Below are 25,246 nucleotides of genomic sequence, written 5' to 3'. Positions count from 1 at the left end.
GAAATTCTCTCTGTGTGTGGAGAATGTCTTCACTGTCTCATTTCATACATTTTTCTTTCCATTCATCTTGTCTACTAGCATGTAAATATTTTCAAAGTTATTCTTCCTTTCTGGGTAGCTTTTGCTGGCATCTCTCACATTCTGTGTGTTTTGTCACTCTTCATTTTTGTTCTCTCCTTCCTCAATCAAGTGTTTGAACAAGAGACAACAGTGTTCAAGCTTTCTCTGGGGATGTAAGGTAGAACAAGATAAAATCCAAAGTTGGTCATGTCATTATATACACGTTTATTGGTACAAAAACATCTTTGTCCTAAAAGAGTGTATGTTTATAGATATATTTTTATCCTAATGACTCACTGGATGTGTTGCAATTTTTAATGGTGCATGAGTAATGCCTGGGAGTCTGTATTTAAATGTGAGGGAAATCTTGACATTTTTAAAGGGAATTCTCTGGTGGTGTTTCTATGGTAACTTTTCTAAAGGGATGATATTTTTTCAGTTGATTTTTAATTGTGATCAACAGTAGAGTAACTAAAATACGGAATGTAAAAGGAAAGAAATTTCATGTTATGAGTTCTATCAAACCATCAGGAGATCAAGGTACTGATGGGACCTCACTTAAGCCCTTAACTGGGTGCCCAAAGGACTTTCTGTGGGTCATGGACTTGACTTGGGGTTTTGGAAGGAAGGAAGCCGGGTGAAAGGCACAAGCATGGATCAGGGAACACACACAGTGGAGTTACAGCAAAGTAGTCCCCAGTAGTACCAGCTCAAATGTTTGGCTTAGTGAAGCAGAAGATGTGATAATCAACCCCAAAACTTTACTTAGCTGAAGAAACAAAACTATTAAAAATAGTGAATCATAGATAATAACGTAGGAAAAGGAAAACCTTAAAGAATGTCTTCACACATCCTTTTCTCAACAGCAACTTCTCACCTTCCTTGAAGAGCTGAACAGCAAAATGTTTCTATTAGTCATAGCTATAACTCTAAAAACTTGTGGTACATATATGTTTTAAAACAATGCAATACTTTCAGGCATAGTATCCTTTTACCTGTGAAGTCAGGCCCTAGTGTACTTTTTTCGTATGAGCAAGGCTGGGTAGTAAGAAAAGATGTAAGCTTTGATCGTGGCACACATTTCCTGGCCTCTGAGGTTCTTGTGGGGGAGTTACACTTTCATGCACAAAACAATTGATCCAGGCACTAAACCTGTAGCTCTTCCCTGGTATGTTAAAAATCCATCCTGAGAACTCCACAGCACCTTCAGAAGCTCTGAGGCCAGGACCAGAGGGAGGCTAGAAGGACTTTCAGAGGAAGATTTTCCATAAGTACTGTAGAATTCAAAAGGAAATGTAACATATAAAACTTAGGAACAGCTATGCTGGACATTATATAATTTTTTGTGTAAAAGTAAATTCCATATGTAGTTTTGCATGGTAAACCTCTGAATTTCCTTGAGCTCTGTTTGAAAGGCCTGCATCATTAGTATTACTGACAATTTAAAATTTGGTCTTGAATTAAGAGAAATCTTGGATATTTACTGGAAAACCTTTTCTACTAAGTTATACACAGTGATTAAAAGGAGAAAAGAGGTAAGAAGGTCTTTCTTTCAAAAGACTGAGCAAATCACACAAAAAAAAAAAAGTAGTAAACAGAAGATCTTTTCAGATCTTTTCAGAAGTTCTGACTTTCCTTCTGCAATTAGCTTTGCATGAGAGGCTTGTCAGTGTGTGTTTTATCAAGCTCTGGCATGACCTCTCCACTCTTTGCCCTTCTAAAACCCTGACAAAGTTAAGGGAATGCAGCGGTTGACATGCAGATGCAGCTCTTGGTGTCACCTGTAAGACCACTGTTAAAGGTAAAAACTTCTGTCCTTATAAATCAGGACTATTCCTCTTCTTCCTCCATTTAAAAAAATGAGCCTTCAGTGATATTTATTCAAGCACCAAGTGTCTGAGAACAGGAAAAAGCTCAGGGACCATACCTACATTTACTGTAACCTGAAATAGCAGTGACTCTGAAGTCTTACTGGTTTAAATGGAATTTTAAATCTATGGAACTCTGTTTTTAAATTAATTGAAAAAACCCACTGGGTGTATGTGTGCATGACGCACTACATGGAAAACATAGGATAAGTGCTTTTTCAACAACCTTTCTGATTTTATATGTAATGTGAAGATATGAATTTAAAGCAGGTATTTTTAAAATGACTGTGTGATATATTCATTTTAGCATGCCATCACACAAGATTATTTATCTAGGTTTTACTGCCCCTGGTTGTGTAAACCAACGCAGTCACCCTCCTGTTTCTATAGCCAGAAAAGGCAAAATTTTTCAGTATTCTCAAATGCTTGTATGACTCAGAAGAAAGGGACCCTCTGAAAGTTATCTAGTCTCTATCCTCCTTCCTCTAAGTGTAAGAGTCTTCTTTCTCTTTTTGGTAAGTGCTAATACTTTCAGGATCCTAGTTATCTTACAAATGCCATAGACATAGTGCCCACTTGCTTTGCTGGCCAGGGCCTGCTCCCAGTGACGGGGCATTTTGTCATTTCTTCAGCAGGAGGAGAAAAAGAGGAAAACCCTGGTAAACTGCCTTCTAAAATAGAGAATTGGGGTGGGAGTGGGGGTGGTGTCTTTATTAGACACAGTGACAGCAGGATTTTACTGGGTGTCTGCCATCTTTACCAAATCACCCATTAAAGCCCAGCTCCAGTACCAGTTTTACTGGGGGTATCGCTGATGCTGCTCAGACTTCCACTGTTTCTGTGTGTATCAACATAAAAGCAAGACCCTTATCAAGGACACTAAAGCAATCATAGCAGCAACTGGAAATCTTAAATAAAGAGGAGCACTACAGGTCAGGTAGTGCTCTACAATACTGACTTTCCTTAAAACTTTGTGTACCAGTTTAAATACTGTCTTCACATGCTTTCATAGGAGGCATCTATTCCCCACAGAGATGGTCTTTCTCTGCAGTCAGAAATGGAAGGAAAAACTCAGTGGGACTGTGTGAAGCACAAAAGAACTTTGTAAGCCATCTGCTTCAGAACTTTAAACTATTTATAAAAGCATTTTATTATTTTAAATTTATAATGAAAACAATTTAAAGCTAATAAAAATGTTCTAACATCAGATTGAGGTAGGCTGGAAGTGAATTTCGATCAATATAATGAAGGACAATTTTCTAACGTAATCTATGTTTGTCCTGAGGCTACCACTATTAGAAGATAAGATAGAAAGAGCAATATCTGTGTCAAAGGCAGAGAAAACACATCTTGATTTCAGATCTCCTACAGATTTGCAGCAGTGGCTACTATTCTGAAAATACTTTTTCCCTTGTAAACTGTACAAGTTTGTTTTCACCTCAGGAAAGAAGCAGCAAACAACCTTTTGATTACAATATTAAAATAGCACTTTAACAAATTAACCTGCTGATGTTACAGTAGAGAAAACTGATACCTAACAGTTCTCTGAGTTTTTGGCATGGACAGTACTGATGGTTAAAAGAAGTCCAGCATTTCAATGATAGCCACATTTCGTTATAATAAGATCACAGTGTAAAATCATGCATTTCTCATAATGTTTAACATTAAACAGGTTTTGAGTTGGCATTTTTATAGAAGCTTCTTAATCAGGCTTTCATAATAACACTATTTAGTCTCATATTAAAACTTAATATTTTTATCTATATTCTGTGAACATAAACCTAATCACAGTGGAATTAAAGTTTTAATATTGCAATTATTTTGTTGTGAAATACCAATTTACATAAAGCCCAACCCTGAAAACATTTACTACTGTATCCCAGTTGCTATTCTGATTAGTTCTCTTGATTTGCATTTAATTTCTTAGAATGCAGTGGGCTGGATTGGGCTCAAATCAAAGTGACTCCACATATTCTGTATAAAGGACAATTTTCAAAACACCTGCTGTGACACCTGAAGTATTTTGGAACTGTCTCCAGTATTTTGCTTTCCTTCTGCTGCTGCTCAAATATTTGAATGATAGAATTATTACTGAATTAAGTGGAGTGACACTTTTTTGACATCAGTGCCACTGTCTTGTTCTGTGCTTTATCTCAAGAAAGAGGTGCACCTACAAATCTAGAACATGTCAGCTTTAATTAAATTGGATATTAAAAATGCAATTCATCCACTTGTCGTAATATTTTGTCTGTGGATCGGTAAGCATCACAGGCAAGTGGATCAGAGAGATCTAATAGAATTTTTTTAACTTACCTGGAAAAATGTAATAAAGTAAAACCTTCTTTTGTTCGAAAATGTCTATGAATGCATCCAGTTTTATCTCACTGATTGCCTTTATAAGCAGTACATTATTGGAGTGCCACTTTTACGGGGCTGCATCAGCCTCCTAGAAGGCGGACCTTTTCAGACCGTTGGACCTCATTTCACTAATGGGAACCCCAAACATTTCTGCATCTCTTTCTTATTTAAAAATAAACAGTCAAAAGGGCCAATGTGAACAGAGAACTAATCAATAGAAAAATTTACATCTTGAGTTCGTTTGATTTGATGAAGCATAGAACTATTTTATTTATTGAAACTGTATTAATTAAAATAAATGGGAAATGCACTCTTTACTTAATTAATATTTTAAGCTGTCTCTGAAGAATAGTATGCAGCTTGCATTTAGTTATCATTTTTAAACTGCAAGACAGATTAATCAGATTCAAATCTTAGCCAGAATGAAATAATTTTCTTAATAAAGCTAAGAGCTCTAGAATTTACTTGGAAGTAGAATGGGTCTGGTGTTGATCTTTACAGATGAGCATCAGAAGATAAGACATAAAACTCAGTGAAGTCCAGTGGTTAAAATCCTACTGAGTCTAATTCAAATTATGGTCCAAGGCGTTGATTTTATTTATAAGCTGTGGTGTTTTGAAGACACGATTGATTTGGTGTTGGTGGGTTTTTTTAATACCCCCTTAATGTATTCTTGAAGGTAAGGTAATTTCAAAAATGTGCTATAGGAAGTTAATATTTAGAAATTATTTTTTTTTTCATGGAAGGGAAATAAATTCAACTTTGATTTTAAGATTCATGTGGATAGAAAATCTGTGGGAAATCCTCTACAACATATTTGGATCTGTATTTAAGGAGCAAGGCTCCAAAGGATGTTAGATATAACTCTTACACAAAACAACAAATGAAATTAAATGATGTTTTAGCTTTATCATACATGCTTAATAGAATTAAAATCTATTTCGTGCCATACATTGCACATGCATTTGCAGAAAGACTAAACTTAGAAGTGCAGAGAGATCTGTAGTCTGAAACCAGGACAAAAGGGTCAGTGTGGTTTTCAGCATCCAGTTATGAAGATTTTTAGGGTGTCCTGGCAAACATTGCTGGTTCTGAGGCAAGAGCTTTTGTTCTGAGCAAACTGGAAATATGTTTCAGCACTATTCTCATTGAAATTGCAAGATTTAGAATATTTTGAGTTTAGGCATAGTTCAAATACAGCTCTTGAATTTGGATGAATGTTAATGTGAATCTTCAAAATACTGGTATTTTTAGATGTGCTAAACCCAAAGAAACTGTCTCAAAGTCATTTATACTTTTCAATGTCAACTCTTTTCCAAGAAAAAGACATGAAACTTTCTAGAAATTTTATAATTAAATGCTGCTCATACCAAGCTTTTTTTTGTTTTAATTTGTGAATTAATTAAGCCATATAAAAATTTATCAAGTATTGGTAAGTCAATTCAACAATAAGAACTGTGAGCAACAGTGCTATGAGTACTTTAAAAACCATTTTTAAATTTAAAATTAGTAAATTATTGGAAAATATTTCTTCTATCTGGCAACATCTCCCACATTTTAATTAATAACATATTAAACAATCTATGTGTAAATAATTTCTCCCTATGATGTAAGTCTCACAGATATTTGCCATCACTTCAAAGATCATATTTCATCACATGATGAAAGTAATGAAAATTACATGAAAATGAAAAGTATTTTAAATTTCACTACAAATTTATCAAAATGTTACTGTTAAAAAGTACATATTTTAAGTAGTATTTTTCTATCTCCCAATATTTGGCCCATCAAATTCATGTTCAAGCCATTCAGCGTCTGACAGTTCAGAAAAGATGCAATATTTGCCCAGGAAATGGTAATGAATATGTTTGTAAATAAGAAACACTAACTGCAAAGCTAATGGAAGTATTTATCAGTTTCAGACAGTTCATTAGAAGGATCAATATGCAAACACACATGTCCTTTTTAATGAAATCTCTTGGCGGGTTCATTTATCTTTCAACTTAAGTAATACAGGTTAGTGAGCAAATTATGTGTGTTATGGCTCTTATGGGGGCCGGAGGATTTCAGAGGGGTGCTCTCAGGCCGACAGAGTGACAAAGGACTACACTGATACCGTGCACTACTAACGTGGCTGATCAAATGTTTGGAGAAGCCAAGTTTTTGTTAATCTCTGGGAACGTGAAGGATTTTCCATGAGCAGAAGCCAGGCAGGAGGTAGGAGAGTGGGGAGTACCTCTTCTGCCTGGAAACCTTCTTGTGATAAACGGTGGTGATGTAGAGCATCTTCCTCACCCAGGGGTGGAAAGGCTGGGTTGAGGGTGTGAGGTTAGTGCGGGTGAGCCCATGGCACAGCCACCCCTGCAGAACGACCCTGTTCAGGAGATGGTGATGACACTTCGGTGCTGTCCTACTGGTTTAAGTGAAGTGTCGCTTTGGGGCGGGGTGGGGGATTCCTCAGGCGACCCTTGCCCTTCCTTGGCTGCCCGGACAGGCGCATGTGCCTTACCCAGGTGGCGCCTGCCGAGAGCCACTGGAAAGATGAATACTGTCCGGGGTAAAGGGGGAAGAGAAATTGCTACACGGTGCTCCTGCAGTGTCCCCGGGCCGCCCGCTCCCGCCGGGAAGGAAAAGCTCGCCGGGGCCCCGCAGATGCCGGCGGCTGCCGGGTCAGAGGGGTTGTGGGCAGGGGGCGGGCGGACCTGTCTATCCCATCCCATCCCATCCCATCCCATCCCATCCCATCCCATCCCATCCCATCGCACTCCCGCACACCACCCCCTCCGCACCATCCTGCCCCCCCGGGGCCGCTCCGCGGCTGTGGAGCGGGCGGGAGAGCTGGGGGGTGCCCTTGGAGACGGAGGGTAAGGGAATCTGCAGCTCCCCCGGCTCAGGACAATTCTGTGCGGGGATCCGCCGGGAGGCCGGGGCACAGAGCGGGGGTCGGGCCGGCTGGGGAGGGAAAGGGAAAGGACTGTCCGCCTCCACGAACAGAGGAGAGCCGGCCCTGCCCTGCCTGACACCCCCAGACGCAGTGGCAACGGGAAATAATGGGGAGAGGGAAGCCGGCGGGCACTTCACTGGGGAGGAGAGCTGAAGGGACCTGTCACCAGCAGCCGGCAGCCCCTCTGCCACTCCCCCCTCGCTCTTGTCCTGCTCCCGTAGCCGGGGCAATCCGTGGGCGGATGCTCTGGGTGTGCCCCACAGGGTGTTTGTCGGCGGCATGTGGTAATTAGGGGGAGATGGGGAAGACTGCGAGATCCGTATCGTTTTAGGAGTTGGTGCCGCCTTGAGCACCTGTCCGGAAACGTGGCTTTAACTGGGAGTTAGGGGTGTGCAGGGCCGGGCACAGCACGGCCCCGCTCGCCCGCACCGGCTTTCAGCAGTGCCTGCAGCGATGTATTGAACTGGACTTCGCCACTGTCCCAGAGCTGGTCGCAGTGCACTCCTCTTTCCTAATTTCGTGTGTCGTTTGGAGAACAACGACGAGAGGGGAGAAAGTTTGGCTCTCCTTTGCTTGGCAGTATGAGGATATTTTTTTTTTACGGAGGAAAGTCTTTTCAGGAAGAAGCATTGAGGACTCTTTTGCTGTTATTGTCATGCAAATGATATGTAGGTTTTCCTTGCTGTCCTTGTTTGATTTTATTTTTAGCTTTCCGTCATTGTTCTACCCTCCACTTCCATCTTGTAAGAGACACCAAAAAAAAAAAAAAGGAAAAGAAAAAGGTGGGGGAGGGTGCGCGTAAAAAAATCAACCAAAAGAAAAAAAACCCGCACATCCACAACAGAAACCCCAAACAGCGTTTCCAAATGAGTGACACAGTCCGTGTCCATTCATCGCCGCACTCCGGCGAAGGGTTTCTGCACAGCCCAGACCTCCTTAGCCAATTGCTGCCAGCAACATGTGGAGGGGAGGCATCGCTATAGCAACCGGTGGATGGGCCATGTGCGGCAGCCGGCAGGGGCTGCGAGCGGCCCGATATAAGGAGGGCAGCGGCGGGGCGCGCCGGCATCCTCCGCCCGCGCCCCGCGGGGACCGCCGGGCCGCCCGGGGCCGCCGCTGCCCCCTCCGCACCGCGCCGGGAGGCGGCTGCGGGCTGCGAGGGGCGGCTGTGCTGGCCGCCGCCTTTGTCTGCGCTGAGGAGGGGCGGGGGGAAGGAGAGGGGGAAGTTTTGGCACCAGAGGAGGATTGCTGGAGCCCGCCGAGGTGCGCCGAGCCCTTCCAGAGAGCGGCCCGTCCCGGCACGCCGGCCGCGGCATCAGGTACATGCAGCGGGGCGCGGGGAGCGTCCGTGTCTCTCGAGGCTGCTCGGCCGGGGCTCGGGAGCGCCCTGTGCACGGCGTGGGGTGCGGGAGCGGGCGAGACGGGGGCAGCCGCTGCCGCCGTATTGGGCCGGGCCGGGTCTCCGCGGAGCAGCGCGGGCGACGGGTGCGGGAGCCACTTCGCCTCCGCACGGCAGCCAAAGCCCCGGTAGCCCCCGACCGAGCGGAGCCCCAGTGATACCCCTGGACGCAGGGCCGTCGAACAGGCGCGGGGCGGAAAGGGGCAGCGGGCCCGGCGGGGCAAGGACGTGCCCGGCCTGCGCCCCTCGGGCCACTCACGGCTCGGGGCTCCGAGGACCGGAACCCACGGAGGGTGAGCACAGGCGGCCGTGGAACCCCATCCCCGGGCGGGGACGGCCGCGGAGCCCCATCCCCAGGAAGGGATTGCCCAGCTCCCTGCGAGACGGGGCGGCTGCTCCGCTGACGGGTCCGCCGGCGCTTGCCAGCGTTACCAAGAGCCGGATCGCTTGCTGGCACTCGGCTGTAAGGGCGCCTTATCTAATCCCTAAATTATGTGCCTTCAGCATCAGCATTAGATCAGCGCTGGCGCTGCGGCTCGTGTTTCTCTTGCTTGCTGAAGATATTTGATTAAGCTCGGCTATCGCTGACGGTCCTCTTGGCTCTGGCTCTGACACTGTGACTTAGACCTACCGAATCCCTCTGTTTCTCGTTTTCACTCTGGCTAACAAAGCCTGGGCTGCTGAGGAAACCTGCTTCCTGGTACTTCCAATCTGCTGCTTTCCCTTAACTGCTCCCGAGTCCTTAGAGACCAGAATCGAAGTTCTTCACCGTGGTGTCTCTGCACCCTTCTCTTCTTGCTGCCACTCCAGAATGCACTGTTCGGCTTCGGGCAGGATGGGCCGTGCTCCTCCGACTCACCTACCTCCTCCACAAGCATGGATGTGGCTGTCCGGTTTCCTGAGTCGTGTGTTATTCCTACAGTGTCTCAGTGATGCTGTAGGCTTTTGTGCTTTACTCTTTATCTAACTGCTGAATTAAAAAATACCCAGATCCTCAGGAAAATCTTGAAACTCATTGAATTTCCTCTCTCACAACCTTTTTCCTTCCATGCCACAAACTTCTTCAGGGTACTTGGACATTTTGGCATTTCAGCATCACCTTGTAGTGGGACTCAGGATAATAGCTATAATTTCTTGTAACTCTAACCAGAAACTTCACTTCTATTTGCCTTTAGGAAGCCAGAAGAAAATATCTACCATTGATCAAAGGATCTTTGAACTCACTGAATTCTTGATTGTATTCAGTCATTGTTCATGGTATTAATCCTACTAAAAGTTGTAGAGACGCTCCAGAGTGCTTTGTGGTGTTGAAGGTTGCGGAAAGATCATTGTACCCCTACAGATGAATAGATCTGTGGCTCTTGCAGTGACCTTTCTCAGTGATTTGAATAAGCTGCAGTTCCCAGAAATCCATCTGCCTTTTGTGTTTCTCGATTTGTCTAATCTTTCCGACCCCTAAAAGAAGCAAAAAGTACCTTCCCATCCGATTTCATCCTCCCGAGTAAAAGCATTAAATTGACCTCGTTTCAGGTGATGAACTGACATTTACTGAAAGTGATCCTGGCATCAGGCGAGCTTTCCCGGGGAGAGGAGGAGAGTGTGCGAAGAGGGAGACAGAGGATGGCAGCCCCAGAAATCTCTTCATAACTCTAAAAGGCAATACCTTAAAACACCAAGTATCTTGGATCAAGCAGCTTGGAAGTGTAGTGATGAACCCAAGGAATGTTATATGCACGAAAGGTGAACATCCCCAGGCCCTGCTGCCCCAGCCTAACCTGACTGGGAGCACAAGGTAGGGGAGGAGACACAGGAACCAAAATTGAGGGAGATACCACTTTCCTTTCTATTTGCTTTCTTACTTTATGAAAGATAAAAAATCTCTGTACCTTTCCTCGGGACAGATTAGGGTAGTCAGCCTCATCCTGATGTGAAGTGTTTTTCTCTTGGTTTTCTTGTAACCTATCAAAACTTAATCAGCAGAGTGTTTCTCAACCTATGTCTCAGATAACCTCTGTAATAGAAAAATGACTAGAAGTGAATTTAAGTTTAGATTTATATAAACTAGCAGACATGCACTGATGTGTATATATGTATTTATACATATGTACGAACACATATATATGTAGAAATATATATATCTATCTCCATACACACCCACATACATCCCTTTCTTCATGCTTTGTATATTAAGGAAATAATATGCATATCCTTTATGTTTTGTTTTAATGTCAGTGACCGTGACTGTTAACACAGGATCTTCTTTAGAAAACAAACAAACAAACAATGAACTAAAACTTACTTTGGTGAAGTTTATTTTTAAGAATAGTGATTTTCTTGCAGAATTCTTTTCTTCTGCCTAGGTACTTTTTTCCCTTCTTGAATGGCATATTTGCAATTACAATTTCATCTGCACAGAGGAACAATAGCTTTCAGTTGCACAAAGGATTTCTCCCACCCTGAATCCAAACCACAATGCCTCTTGCTCTGATAATAGCTTCTGAAAAGATTTTGTAATGCACAGAATTAATACATGATTATTTCCGCCTCACTTCTCTCATTTATTAGATTCTATAGTGAATTCCAAATTAAAAATAGCACCTCTTGAGTTTCTTAACGTTCTAATATTTTGAAACAAATCATACCCTGAAGTTCCTCTTTTTGCCCATGTTTACTAAAAAATCTGCATTTTTTTATTATTGCTCAGAAGCAAAACTCTCTAATGTATAAATACAAATCAAAACATGCAAAAAATGCAAAGAATTATAATGTCGAGTTATTTTAAAATGAATTGTAGTGATTTTTCCTTTGCAAACTGGAAGACTGATCAGGTGTAGTAACTGGCAAACTAGGTTTTAATTCAGAAATATCTTTTTATATTTATGAAGTAAAACAAAACCTCAACTTCAATTGAGTTTTGCAAGGACCAGAAACATTCCCTGTGTCCTAAAGTAAATAATGAAGTGTAATTCTGCTGAGGCATGTGAAAGGTGAGCTTCCACATCACTGCTTGGGGAGCTCCTCTCTGCTCTTACAAAGACTTTCTCCCACACTTCCAGCATAGGTGTGAGAACTTATTTACATGAAAGCGTGCATTAAATATTTACTGACATTTGCTTGAAATTCGTTTGAAATGTCGACTGTTCTGCTGCATCATGGGATGACACTGCGGAACAGGACGCTGCTCTTTGATTAGAGCAGTGATTTGTGACTCCAGTGTTATGGCTGCTCCAGTTAATGACTCACTTTTGGGTGTATATAAAATGTGTTCTGTCGAGGGACCAGGAAAGCCTACATGAGATCAGACCCTAAGCATTTCTTCTTCCCTCTTAAAAAACCCACAGACCCTCACTGAAACAGTGTATTCAAGTAAACACTGTCGAGTGTGTTAGGTGCAATGTTGTTCTTTGCTTTCTAGCATTTAAACTAAGGTCGGGGTTTTTTTAAAGCAAGTAAGGACTGGATGAACACCTACAAAGGTTTTTTCATTCAGAATGACTCTAAGACATAAATTTAGGAATTAGTTGTTTTTCCTTCATTGGGACCCTGTGATGCTTCATAATTTTCGAAAGAGAAAATCATTTAGGGGAATGTCAATATATTCTGTTACATTAAGTTTTAAAAATGCGTAGTTGCGTGTAGCTGAGTTTAATATTTAATTGCGTGTAATTTATGTGGTCTATTTATTTGTTAAGCCTTGGGTGGGGAGGTAATTTGTTTTTCTTGTTATGCAACAGCTATTGTTCCACTTCCACCCCAGGCACACGCACCATGGCACATGCACCATGGCAGCCCCAACCGGCACAGAGAGGTGTTCTGCTTTAAAAGACATCCGACTGTAAATGTCAAATTCATAAATATTTAAACACTTTTCTTTCAATTTCAAGTCAAGGCTGACAGGACGCCTCTAATTAACCCTGGGCTCCATTTCAGGCTGGGGCCTTATTGCAGGAAAGAATCAAGGGGTTAGGCGAGGTGGGCAAATCTGTGCTCCTGGCTAGAGGGAGCGGGGGCGGGGAGGTGAGTGGAAGGAGGGAGCTTGTAACTAACACGTCGGATTCATTTTTACCCGTTTAGTAATGTTATGTTTGGTCAGGCATCTAGCAGGATGAAAGGGCACTGGCTTTCTCCAACTGCGTTGGGCGCGGTGGGAGCTGTTTTCTGAAAGTCTCCGGATGGGACCGGGACCCGCTGCACTCTGAGGCGCCGGGTATCCCTAGGCCGGGTCCCGGGGCTGCCGCCAGTGCGCGGCCCGAAGCTGAAGCCGGAGTTGGGCTATGGAGCTTTGCCGTCGGCCGCACTCGGCGGTCCGTGCGGAACGGCGTGGCCGAAAGGGCATCAGCTGTCGGGGCCACGATATTTCTTGGGGGTGGCGTGGGGACTGCCCGCGGTGACCAGAAGCACCAACCCCCTCACCCCCAGAGGCAGGGAGGGGAGAACGAAATTTTCCGTGCCCCGACGGCAGCGGCTCTGGAGGTGCTCCCCCTGCGGCGGGAGGAAGGGAATGAGCGGGAGAAGGGCCGGCGGCCGCGCGGCAGAGCTCCTCTCGTTTCTCTCTAAGCTACTACGACGAGGGGGGAGCGGCGGGAAGCGGCCGTGCCCCTTCGCCCCCTGTCCTCCCGATGCGGGGACTCCGTCCCCTTCCAGGGTACGGAGGGTCGGGGCAGTTGTGGGCGCCGCTCCCCTTCGACGTGTAGGGGTTTTGCAAGCCTTCCTGAAACCCGTCACTAGGGACGCGGCTACACTGACTCCCTCAGGGCAACGTTTACCGAGGTGTAAGCAATGCCGAACGCCCCACGGAAGGTTTCTAACTCTTCCCCGCGATCCAAGCTCCCGTGTGCAGCCGTGAGCTGGGGACGTACTGGGGGACTCAGCGAGCACTTCTTTTGTCACGGGCAGCCAGCCCGGGGACGGCAGCCCTGGCTCTGCGGGGAAAACTGCCTGGCGAAGTTGTAAGCAACATCTATAATCACTGTAACTCCACAGGGGACAAGGGCGGCAGGCTCTTTCTCTTCCCCGCGTGAATTCGGGGCATTTGACAGCACTTTGCTCCCATCATTGTCATCGTTTCTCTGCCAAAGCCCTTTCCCCGGGTGCTTCTGCGGCTGTCACACGCCATCCGGAGAAGGAAAATCGTTTAAATATTAGTTGAGAAAGGAGATACTCAAGGACAGTGCCCGCCAGCCTCTTCCTTCCCCGAATGTCCCTCCGCGCCCCTCCGGGGCCCAAGCCGCCCGATGAGCGAGTCCGGGGAGTCCGGGGCACTGGGGGGGATGTCCCTGCCTGGCTGATGGGAGGCCAAAACACCGCGGCGAGGCGGATTAACGTCCCGGGGAGCAGCGCTCGTGGAGGGGGCGCCGGCACTTCGGCTGGAGCCGCCTATTGAGATGCAGATTGCGACCCCTGGCCCCGAGGGGACGGGGCCTTTCAGGGAGATGCTAATGGCAGAGCGCGGTAGCCCTTTACCCCCTCGGGAGCCGAGGCGGCGGGAGCAGCGAGATCGCGGCAGCTACCGTCGGTGTTGCCCCTCGCGGGTCTCCTTTGCAAGCCCCCCCTTCCCCCGCCCAGCGCGGGGAGGGCGGTGAGGGCCGAGGCCGCGCTCCCTCCGGGGCAGCCGGGGCAGGTGCCCGGCTGGGGCCGCGGGGGAAAGGGTCGCGGGGAGGCGGCCCCAGAGCTCGCCGCGGCCGCGGTGGGGGTGGGGGGTGCGGTGCAGCCCCCTCCCCCTGGTGGCTGTTGGGATTTGGAGGAGGGGCCGGCTGCCGAGCAGGGGAGGGGAGGCGGCGGCGCGACGGTGGCTGCGCGGGCGCGGAGGCGGCGGCGGGCGGCACATGGCCGGTGGTCGCGGCGAGTCCCGCGCCCGCCCCCCGCCGCGGCGCACGGACCCGGTGATCCTCCTCCTCCGCGCCGGGCATCCAGGCAACAAAATCCGGGAGACTGACCGAACCTGCATTTCCATTAACTCAGCCTCAGCCCCGGCTAATCCGCAGCACTGAAGGCAAGGAGGCTAATTAATGACAAGCTTTTACAGTCAAGACCAGCGATAATTGCTTTGGTGGCCTTTATGATTACAAGATAAAAATGGACCGAGCCTGACATAAGAGCCACTGTGTACACTGCAAGACAGGAGGAAATTAAGAGCTGGCTAGCTGAATACGGAGCAGAAAATTACTAATAGAGGAGAGATAATGAATAGGCCGGCTAGGCATTCATGGGGAAAAATCCATTTTGTTACCACGCGAAATTAGGTGGTGGAAAGGAGTTTGCTAATTGTTCTCATCTTGTAGCAACCAGGACTGAGGCAGGGGCGTGCTTTTCAATTCATTTCCCTGGTAATTGTGAAAGGGGGAATGCAGGCCAAATGAGTCTTGCTGCAATTTGCGCGCCTGGTCTTTTCATTTTCATGTTGCGTTTTTAATTGTTGCTAATATAGCTTATAATGAAGCTAATGAGGGGAAATTATTGTACAACTTTTTAGCACATGGAGACAAGTGAAATGCACTAGAAGGATACTCTCCTATTGCTGCAAAAATAATAGTAATCTGGAGGAGTTTGGAACTATCGGGCTTTTCTTTTTTAGCCGTTTCCCTCTACAACAGACAAAAGGAAGGATCGCCACCTACTTTTCTTTTTTTTTTCTTTCCCCCTCCTGTTGTTCTGTGTTTTATTTTTCACTAAGAAAAGTACAATACCGGATTTTCCCATGCTGCGTCCCTCGCAACCCCTGGCCCTCGATGGGGTGCAGGGGGGGCGCGGAGCGGCGGGGCGCGCCGCGGTGCTCGCGCGCATCCAGCGCCTCCGCCTCTCGGTAGTTAAGTGGGAGCCACCGGAGGGAAGAGGACGGAGAGGGGCATGGCAACAGTCCTGTCCCCGCCTTCCGTTTGCCCCCTCCCCGGCCGAAGGTTAGCGCTGCCCGGGTGTCCCCCCACTCGACGGGGTCCCCTCTCCGCGTTGCTCCGTGACCGTGCATCTCAGGCGCTGCCTCTCTCTCCTCCTCTGCAGAAAAGCAACGTCCCACCGCTCGCGCAGCGCGGGGAAGAGGCAGAGTCCGCCAAATTCCTCCTCCTCACCCTCCTCTCTCTCGCCTGCATCGCCGGGGTCCTGGCAGCATCGGGGGTCGCTTACTGCCTCCGCCACCGTGCCCACCACCGCCTGAAGGAGAAGCTCTCGGCCCTGGGGGCTGACGCCGGCACCGACGCGCCCGCTGCTTACCAGGTAAGAACCGAGCTCTTCTCCTCCGGCCCTGCGTCCCGGTGCCCGGCAGAACCCCGTGGGGGCCCTTCTCGCGTTGGGAGTCGCGGAGGTGGATTTGTTTCTGACTCTGCCCCCTCCGCCCCCCTTCCCGCTCCATTCATAGTCCCGAGGATTCGCTGTAGTAGCTTTTTACTACTGGGTATTAATCTTGGCTATTTTAGTAGTTGCTGTAAATTCGTGCCTAATTAGAAACATTGAAAAGAAGGAGAAAAAAAAAGAGAGATAAAAGAAGCCCTTGCCATTGAAATTCTCAGAAAAATAACATTAACATCCATAATCTGTCACCCCTGCCACTATTAATAACGAAAAATCTTTAACATTTATGAGGAATGGATTGCACGGTTATCTGAAGATGTCTCTCTTTTTGAGTAATCGACTTCTTCAGGGTCTGATATGAAAAGAGCCTTTGACCCGATCTGTTGCCACCTTCTGCCATTATTCAGATAAAATGAAATCTAATGCTGATAGATGGGGAGGTAAACCAGGACTGGTTCTGGGAGAACAATGATAGCAGATGTGTAGCCAGTAATACTGGAGGACTGCACTGAGCTTTCCTGAAATAAATCAGAAATTTCAAGCTTTCTCTTTCTGTTTCAAAAGTATTGGGTGGAGAGATACTCTGCATCTTCCTGAAGTTTGTTTTAGTTCATGAAGTTTATTTCTTGATGTGCTATTGGTGTAGTAATGCATGTGTTATGGTCATATACCACACAGCTCTGGTCTGCTATCCGAAAATATTTGGAGTGTGACCAGGAAAAAGAGTCTGAGAATATGTAAACATTGTTTCTGTAGTACTCGTGTCTGCTGTGCACCCATAGGGCCTCTCTAACGGCACTCTTCTGTCAAGTTTTATTCTACTTTCTTGTTCTGCTTAGAATCAGGCATTATGGCCTTTCTGTATCCTGGATCTGAGGTAGATTCAAATTGGCAGCTGAGAGTCATTTGGGAATAAACTCATATTTCTTCACAAAGTTTGGGTCTATCTGTATCTCTCATATGTTAAAGATGTAATGTATTAAGTATATCTCCACAGGCTGAGTCTAGGGACAATTTAGTACAGAATTACAAATATGAATGTTTCTGTAACAATTAGTATCTTCAGCAATGGTTTTGGTTTTCAGTTCAAATGAAATACTTGTTTTTTTAAAAAAAGAAAACATTAAATTACTTTATATCTTTCAATTTAACACCTTCCAAAGCAAGACAGAGCAGAAGCAAGATCACTTCCAGCACAAAAAAAAGGAGTGTTCTCTGGAATAGAGTGTGAGCAAAAAAGCAGTTTATCAGTTCTGTTGGCCAGTGAGACTGTGGCCATGAATATTTTTATTTGGTTTTAATAGGGAACTTGCTGTTGGCTTATTTAAAGCACAGAAGCAGTAGGTAGTCTTTTCCTCTGTCAAATGTGAATACAAGAATTTTTATTTTTTTTAAAAAAGCCCTCCAGGTTCCAAAACCACACTTGAAACTGAATTTGTGATAATTAACAGGACAATCTTCCTACTGACAGCTCTAATTAATAGTATCTGTAATTAAAATCGTGCCCTTCCAGCAGGAAAATTGTTTGAATTTCTTGGAGTGACCTTTTTTGCCATTTCTCCTGGGAGTGTAGTGGTTGATATTGATTTTATAATGAGCTCTGGTTTGTTTAATAAGAATCTGTATTCCAGACACTAAATGAAATATGTGCATCATTTTTTCTTCACAGATTTATATATATTTTAAAATCTTTATATTTAGAAACAAGAGTGACATTTTCTGTTTGAAAACAACAACAATGCTTTGAGGATGCTGCTCAGTTTTTCAGAGCAAGACTGTATTAATATTCTTTGTTCCTGACCTCTGGGCCCAGTCCTAATCACCTGACTTCTTAAACATTTCCATTGGTTTTTCAGGGGAACTGTAGTCATGAGTGGGAGGAAAACTGTTTTTCCTTAAATACAAAGGTTTCTAAGTGCTTAGCTCTCCTCCCATGGAAGTAGATTGAATTTTTGCCATTTTTTTTCAATGGCAGCAGTAGGAAGCCCTAGTATAGGCAGACAAAATGCTCAGGCAGTTTTGATGCTGCTAAGTAGTATATTATCAAAATGAATCACTGAGCCTGGATCTGCATATAATAAACTATTCACATGGGTTTGAAGAGAAATAGGATTGAGCCCTGTTCGCATTGTCAGAAGTGCCTTATGTTGAGCTGTGTTAAATGTAATGGATATCTGGTGTCATGCATGTTTTGGATAACATCAATTAGGTCTCAGAAAACCATCCACTATCTTTTTCCTCATCTTCTTTGATGCTCATAGGGGAGTATGTAACCTGTATTAATATGAGGGAAGAAAAATAGCAGATAGTTTTTGAAATTGTACCTACTTGGTTCTCTTCTGTTAAATGTTTCCCAAGTAGCTACTCGGTTTATTTGATATATTTTAAAAATAGGAAATTTTAGGGGCTGCTGCCACTAGGCTTTGAAACACAGTACTCCAATGGGTTGCTGCTTACAGCTAAAGTGACAATTCAGATTTATTTTTTTTAATTTGAAGGGGGAGAAATTGGTTGGTATAAAAGGGCCTAGTGGCCCAATGTGATTCAGAGACAACACTGAAATATCACTTCGATTCACATGCTTCTCAAATTGTCAGTGGTTTATATCTTCACATAAACAAGACTGACCTAAATTTTCAGCATTTAGCAGAAGCATTTTTCATCCTAACCCAATTCAGCCAGGAGAGTTCACATGGGGTTTTACTCCTTCCTTACTCACCCTGTGAACTTTGAAGCGTTGTTTCCCTTAGCTGTTTGGGTGGGGTTTTTTGCTTTCTGGTTTGTGCAGTGAAATGCCAGTCTGCAAAGGGGAAAACAGACAAACCATATTTTTAGGGAAATAGCAGGTTGGATGCTAAGTCTCGCCCCCATACTGGCAGCATAGCACCTGCCATGCAACATCACCCTCCCTCAGGCACTCACCTGCTAACACGAGCTGTCCTTACTCATAGCTACTATCACAAGTATTTCTTGTGTAAATGCATGTAAGAACAACCTGACTTAGGCAGGACAGCCAGTACCATGTAAAAGTTGAAGCAGGCAAATGAAATCTCTGCAGTGCCTTTGATAAGCTGTCAAACAGCCCAAAATCTCTGGTTTTCAGGTGTTGGGAAAGCAGCAAGCAGCTGGCCCTCAAAGTGTTAAAGTGGGGTCTGGAAAATCCCATTGAAAGACTAAGTAACAGAAGGAAGGATAGATACACAATTACAACTTCACTTATCTTTGAATCACTAAACAACAAAATTGTAGTCTGGTTTAATTAGCAGAAGCGGAGGAGTTTTTCAAAATCAATGGAAATAGTGTATCTTGTAAAATGTTGCCTGTGCACAAAACGCATTTTATACATAAAGGCGGGCAATTTTTGTGTGCTTTACAGACACATCTTCTGTCCTTTCAAACCACACGTGTAATGATTAGATAAGTGAGCGTTAGCATTCAGGGATGACTAAAAGGAGGTTCTTAGTGCCTCCGTGGAGCCCCTGCGCATGCGCCCACCTGCACCCCTGTTTTTAATTGTTGTTGCTGTTGCTTTGATCTTCTTTGAAAAGCAAGTTTAGCATTCTGCAAGCCTACTCTCTGGTCCAGGAGATTAGAGCAGAAGCGTTTTAGGAATTTTCAGCAGACACTCTTTGATTTATTTCACAACACTGAGCAGATTTTCTTCATGCACTTTGAAGACTTTAGAACATAACCCAGAGAAAAACGGGCACTGAGGCATCGGGAGCGGGCCGCGAACAGGGCCGCTAAGTGCACATCTTACTTGTCACTGCTCCCATTAGCGAGCAATTTATTAATGTAATGAGTGTGTGTTAGTGACTGCTACTATTTAGGGATGCTCTATTTGATTCAGGGTGATGTATTTGTGAGTCCAGCTGAACCCTGGCTTTTGACCCCTGTGTGAGGATTGCTGGGCTGTGTGAGATGTTAAATCATCAGCATATTTTATACTTTGCACTGCAGAACTTTGCTATGAGCATGGTCTTCTGCATCACTGATAATGCTCACCAGAACACTGCCCATAATGGAATTTAAAGGCAAAAGTTGAAATGCTCTGAAACTAGCTTCAGCAAGCTTGTCTTTTAATATTTTATGTTAATATTTGATGTTCTTTTTAATTTTCCTTCATCTCAGCCAAAAGAACTTCCTCTGAAAAGCAAGGGGGAAAAGACAAAACAGTTTACAATGAAGTTCCTTCTTAAATTGCCTGAAGTATTCAAGGTTACATGAGCCGTGCACTGTCAGTGCAGATGGATTACATCATCAGCTGTTTTAAAAACTTGTCCAAATAACTTGATTTGGCAGGCATATAATTGTAAATTATATGTTAAATTCTACATTATTACATATATTTTATTACATATAAATAATATACTCCTTTGTCAAATACAGTCTTATTAATTACATGATGCTGCTGGATTCAAAGCCCCTAAGAACTTCTCTGTGCTTTTACAGATTTGATCCTGCTGGTGTTTTGTATTAGAGATGTTAAGAGCACAGTATTTATAAAAATTACAATAAATATTTTGCAGCAAATACTTTCAAAGTCTCCAAGTGAAAGAATCCACTGGAAACAAACCCTCTATTTAACCATATTGCACGGTTTGTGTGTTTAAATACAGATAATTCATTCCCTCTAATGTGGCTTAATATTTTACACTGTGGACTGAATTTCATAAGCAAACTTGTTATTACAGTATTAGACCTTTAATATTATAGTAATACTGTATATCAGCTCCTTAAAAAATGGAAGTTTGTGGAATAAATGAAATGGGGGTGGGAGGGAAAGAAAAATTTTACTGTACTTATTTATCAAGGTCATAGTAATATCCCAATTAACATCAGCTTGGGGACCAAATAAAGCTGGTAAACTGGATATAATCAATACCATGAAGTATTACCTCATATCTTTATAAAACTTAGTCTTCAGGGACACTTCTACACATAAGCACAAAAGATATCACTGAAGTTGAAGTGTATTCAGTGCATGAGTATTTAGTAAACATTTCAGAAGGAATAGATTTAGTAAGGATTTTGGATAGATGAAAATTTTGCCTTAAGGTGAAATGCTGTGAAGGGCTTGCTTCTGTTTTCTTCTGGGAAAACAAAGGGCATAACACATCTTTAATCCTTTCTTTTCTTGTGTCCTTATTTAAAGGGGGGAAAAAAGGTCATCTCATGACTCTGTAAAACAATAGGACAAACTGTAATTGTTTATGATAAAGCATATTGAGGAAGGTATATGCCTTAGAAGAGTTGTTCTTGTCCACTTAGGCCTGCTTGTTGTTTAGTATGTGAACAATTTTCTCTATCTTTGATTAGCATTTTGTCTTAAAATAAATTCTCAGGTACCTGCAAATGCATTGATGTAATGTGGTTACATAAACCATGGTACTTTAAGGTGAGATGGTTTCCACAGTGTACTGTGACTTACACAGCAGTAGTAGAAATACTGGTGGATGAAAAGAAGTGGGGAGTGTTTCAAGGTGATTATAAGAAGAGTTTACCTTATGTTTAAACACTTCATTGTAGTCAGACAGTAGATGGCCAAAGCAGAATGAGGCAAAACAGGATATGTACAAATCTGGATTTTACTTTTAGTCTTGTTTTTTTATCTGATTAGTGTTCAGAGCAATCTGCAATTCCTGTGGTGCAGTGGACTCTGTAATTCCCTAACCTTGCTTCCTGTGGTAGCCATAAAATTGAGTTAAATGTTAGTAATGCTAAAAATAGCATTCCCAAATACTGTATGAATTTATAAATCAGCAGAAATTTATCAAACTTACCTGTTTGATAAATCAGGATGTAAAGAAATAAATAAGGTTGTATGTGCTGACATACCCCTAGCATTTAAAACCAGCTTCAAAATACTGCTTAATAAGAAATGCCCACCTTAAGAGCCGAAGCTCAATAGCACAGATTTCAGAGAGCACTTTGGGAAGTTGGTATTTGAGCATGTTGTGCCTGCGAGGAGCTCTGCCCTCCCCTCCACCCCTGCTCAGCCGCTGCTCTGGCACTTACCCCCCTGGCAGGGGCAGCCCTGAGGGAGCTGCCTGGGCTGCCTGAGAGGGTTTATTGGCTGTGCTACAGATGGCTCTCCTCTGTTGGGGTGGATAACTTCTGTAAATTACTCAGTGTTGGAGAAATGGACCAGTCCTCACCGGGTCCTTGGCTGCTGAAGCAGTGGCAGTGCAGAAACACTCAGGAGTAAAACTCTACATTAGAATGGGCAGGTGGAGAGAGAGGCTTGTGCAGCTGCAGAAGGAAAATGAGTATACGTGCAACTCCTGCTTGGATGAGAAGGTGCCATATGGGTTTACATTTCCATAAAGAAACCATTTTTTCAAGTCTATTAAAGTGTGTGGGACTAGAGCAAAGTGGCAGATAGAAGGTGATGTTGACCTTCTACTATTAGCCACCTTTTTTTTTCTCTGTCTAAAGAACATGGTGTTTGAGCTTAGCGTTTATGAAACAGGGACAAACATGCTCCAGGCATCTTTCAGTATGATTTCTGTGTATTTAGGGAAAATGCTAAGTAAAAATAGTAGGAGGGGAAATCAAGTTAGTGACTCATTTTTAATTACTGGGAAATCCAGAGTCCTTACCCAAACAGGCATTTCTTAGAAAATGTGCTGGAAGTGCTGTGGACTTGCAGGCTGCATCTTGCCTGGTAAATTAAACCAGTAAGTAGTTTGAATGGCCCTGGCACCACCTCTGGTCAAGCCACCCAACCTTTTACCAAACAGTTTCTTAGCACAGTTAGCACAGGCTAATAAATTCATAATAATAATTTCATTCATCAGGCAGTTTTATTAATAATTTGGCTGTACCCATCTGGTTTTAGAGGGTGAGAATTGCTCATGCTTTATCTGCCCTGACTCCCTGTCCTGCATCCCACTCCTGAGCATCCTGCTCCTGCTTCAAAGCCCCTTCCACCCATGCCTGCAGTGCCACAGGCTGTTTGCCAGCTGTGCGGGGGCTGGTTCTGGATAAGTACAATGGATTGTCTCCCCCTGGTAAATTGATTATGTCCCAGTGCCTGTACGTTATAAAGAAGCCAAAGATAACCACAGCCTTGCCTAATGGGCTGGAGAGTATTTGATTTGCAGTCCCAGGCTGTACATCATCTCAAGTGTCCCGATTTCTTTCTGGAATAACTATACTGTCTTCAGTGGCGTTTTTTTTTCTGATGTAATGTAGAGGATAATCAGGCCTGTCTTTCCTACACACTTCTGCCTTTTTTTCTGTTTTAGGACTTTCCTTTTTTCTTTTGCAGCAGCTCTGTTATCATGTTTCAGATTTGACACATTCTTCTATTGTATATTCTCTGAATGCTCAGCAGCTAACACTGCGATCTGCCTTGCTGAGCCTTTCATAGTCCTCCAGAGTGATGCACTAGAAGAAAAAATATATTTTGTAAAGTTTTTAACTGGGAAGTTTTTGAGGTTTTTTACTTGCAGGATGAATCTTATACCACAGTCTCTGGAAGAGAGTGGAAGTTAATTTTGTGTACATAAAGAACTGTGGTAGATGATGTTTGTCAGTTCTTGTAAGACCATGTTGCCTGCAAGTAGGAACAGGTTGCAGTTTATTCTCTGAAGTCTGTAAGGTATATAAAAGCATTCTTCCTACTGCTTTCTTCTGGGTACATCTGTTCCTCCTGCACACCAGTCTCACATTGTGAGCAGGCAAAGGAAAGAGGACTGGGGAAAGCTGTGTTGCTTCCTTTCTCCTTCTCCGTGTGTGCAGGGAAGATGCGCTGTGATTGGCAGTGTGCTGGTGGAACAAGTCTGTGTTCTGCCCAAACCAGCAAGATCTTACCTTCAAGGATCTTTGTCCTTTCTGCACAGTGTGTTTGTGCTTCACCTTAGGGAAGGATTTGAGGATGAAAACAGCCACCTGAGGGTTTACTGTGGAAAGCTCATACAGGCTTGGCTGTTTTCTGGGACACATGAACAAAAGTAGGTTTCAGATCCTCAGCTTTCCTCTGCCTGTAGCCCTGTAGGGACTCTTGTAGGGATTTTGCCAAGTGGAATATTCAGAGTGGACTGTGATGTTTTTGCTTGTTTTATTGTGACATAACCTCTAAGACAAGTTTGGGTAGCACAGACTGGAGTTCTCCTTGGTTCATGCTGCTCAACTTCTCCAGTCTTCCTAAAGGCACCAGTGAGAGGTGACATCTTGAACAGCCTCAGGACTGTGTATGACACGTAGACAGGGACACCCGTGGGTGGCCTGTGTCCAGAGCTGCAACAAGTTGCATGTTGAGGATGTGATTTGTGTTGGCTGGACAAGAGGCTCCATTTTATTTCTCTCAATATATAAAAAGCTCCAACTCCAGGGCTGGGGACCTCCTGTCCAAAATATTTTCGTTCTCATGTATTTGCAGGTGCAACAGAGATCTAAATGCTTTCTAGCAGTTTAAAGAACTGTAAAAGACAATCAGAATGATTTAATGCCCACCAGCAAGGTATGGTAAAGGACTGAGACAACTCACCTAGTTTGTGCTGTGGCTTTTGCTGTAACAGGTTCTTGTAGCATCAGTGTCTGTCACTGCTGTGTAAGTCAGTGGGGTATTCCTGCAGCTCTTCACATTCCAGCTCAGGTTCTCAGCTTTCAGCATGCAGATACTGTTTTCATCACTTGTATTCTTACCAAACAACCAATTCAAGACTGAAGAAGGGAGACTGTAAAAGGATGATCCTAGAACTTAAATCCTTCAAAGAACCAAAATTAATTTGGAGGAGGGTGGGAGAGAATAGCTTATGAATAGGAGAAAGTAAAATTTAGTGTAGGTGGCTTATTCAGAGGAGAGAATGCATGAGGTTTTCTCTAATCTTTGCTGACCAGTTTCTGAACTTTTTGCTAAAGACAAATGAGAGATGTTTTATTGATGGTTGCTTGGCATGACTGCATTCTGAACAAGCATAGATTTTGATCAGGGAAATAGTTTTTTTAATTTTTAATATTTTAGACTGATAACCTGCATCAAAACTGAATAGAATTTTTTATTGTTCTGTTTTCCTCTCTGGCTAGCATAGTTGCAGGCTTCTTGATGATTTCAGCTTTTTCCTCTGTACAAGGCTGCTGGTGTTTTGCAGAACCATGTTCTGGCAGCATCTCAGATCTCCCACCAAATGTTACCTCACTTGGAGATAGGTGTAATTCATGCAGGTCAGAAGGCTTGTCCTTGGTCCTGTTGTCTGACAACAGTAGACATACATGGTTTGGAGTGGGCTGCAGTAGAGCCCTCACTAACAAACCTACCAATCTTCTGGTACTGCTGTTCTGAACATGCCCCGATCTTCAGAAGTGTATTGGGTGGAATATTCACTT

The 25,246-nt window shown here is 44.1% G+C and overlaps 1 protein-coding gene across 1 annotated transcript in view; it reads left to right on the top strand.

Moving 5' to 3' along the window:
- The window catches only part of PTPRN2 (protein tyrosine phosphatase receptor type N2), a 652,515-nt gene that overhangs the window by 523,262 nt on the left and 104,007 nt on the right, over positions 1-25,246 (top strand). Inside the window, exon 13 of the mRNA XM_071560012.1 lies at positions 15,626-15,838. Coding sequence (XP_071416113.1) covers positions 15,626-15,838 — 213 coding nt within the window. The remainder of the gene's footprint in view (positions 1-15,625; positions 15,839-25,246) is intronic.

This window comes from Pithys albifrons, chromosome 7 (assembly GCF_047495875.1).
Source record: "Pithys albifrons albifrons isolate INPA30051 chromosome 7, PitAlb_v1, whole genome shotgun sequence".
NCBI lineage: Eukaryota > Metazoa > Chordata > Aves > Passeriformes > Thamnophilidae > Pithys > Pithys albifrons.
Note: the sequence above shows the minus strand (reverse complement) of the source record. Positions and strands in the feature narration are given on the sequence as shown.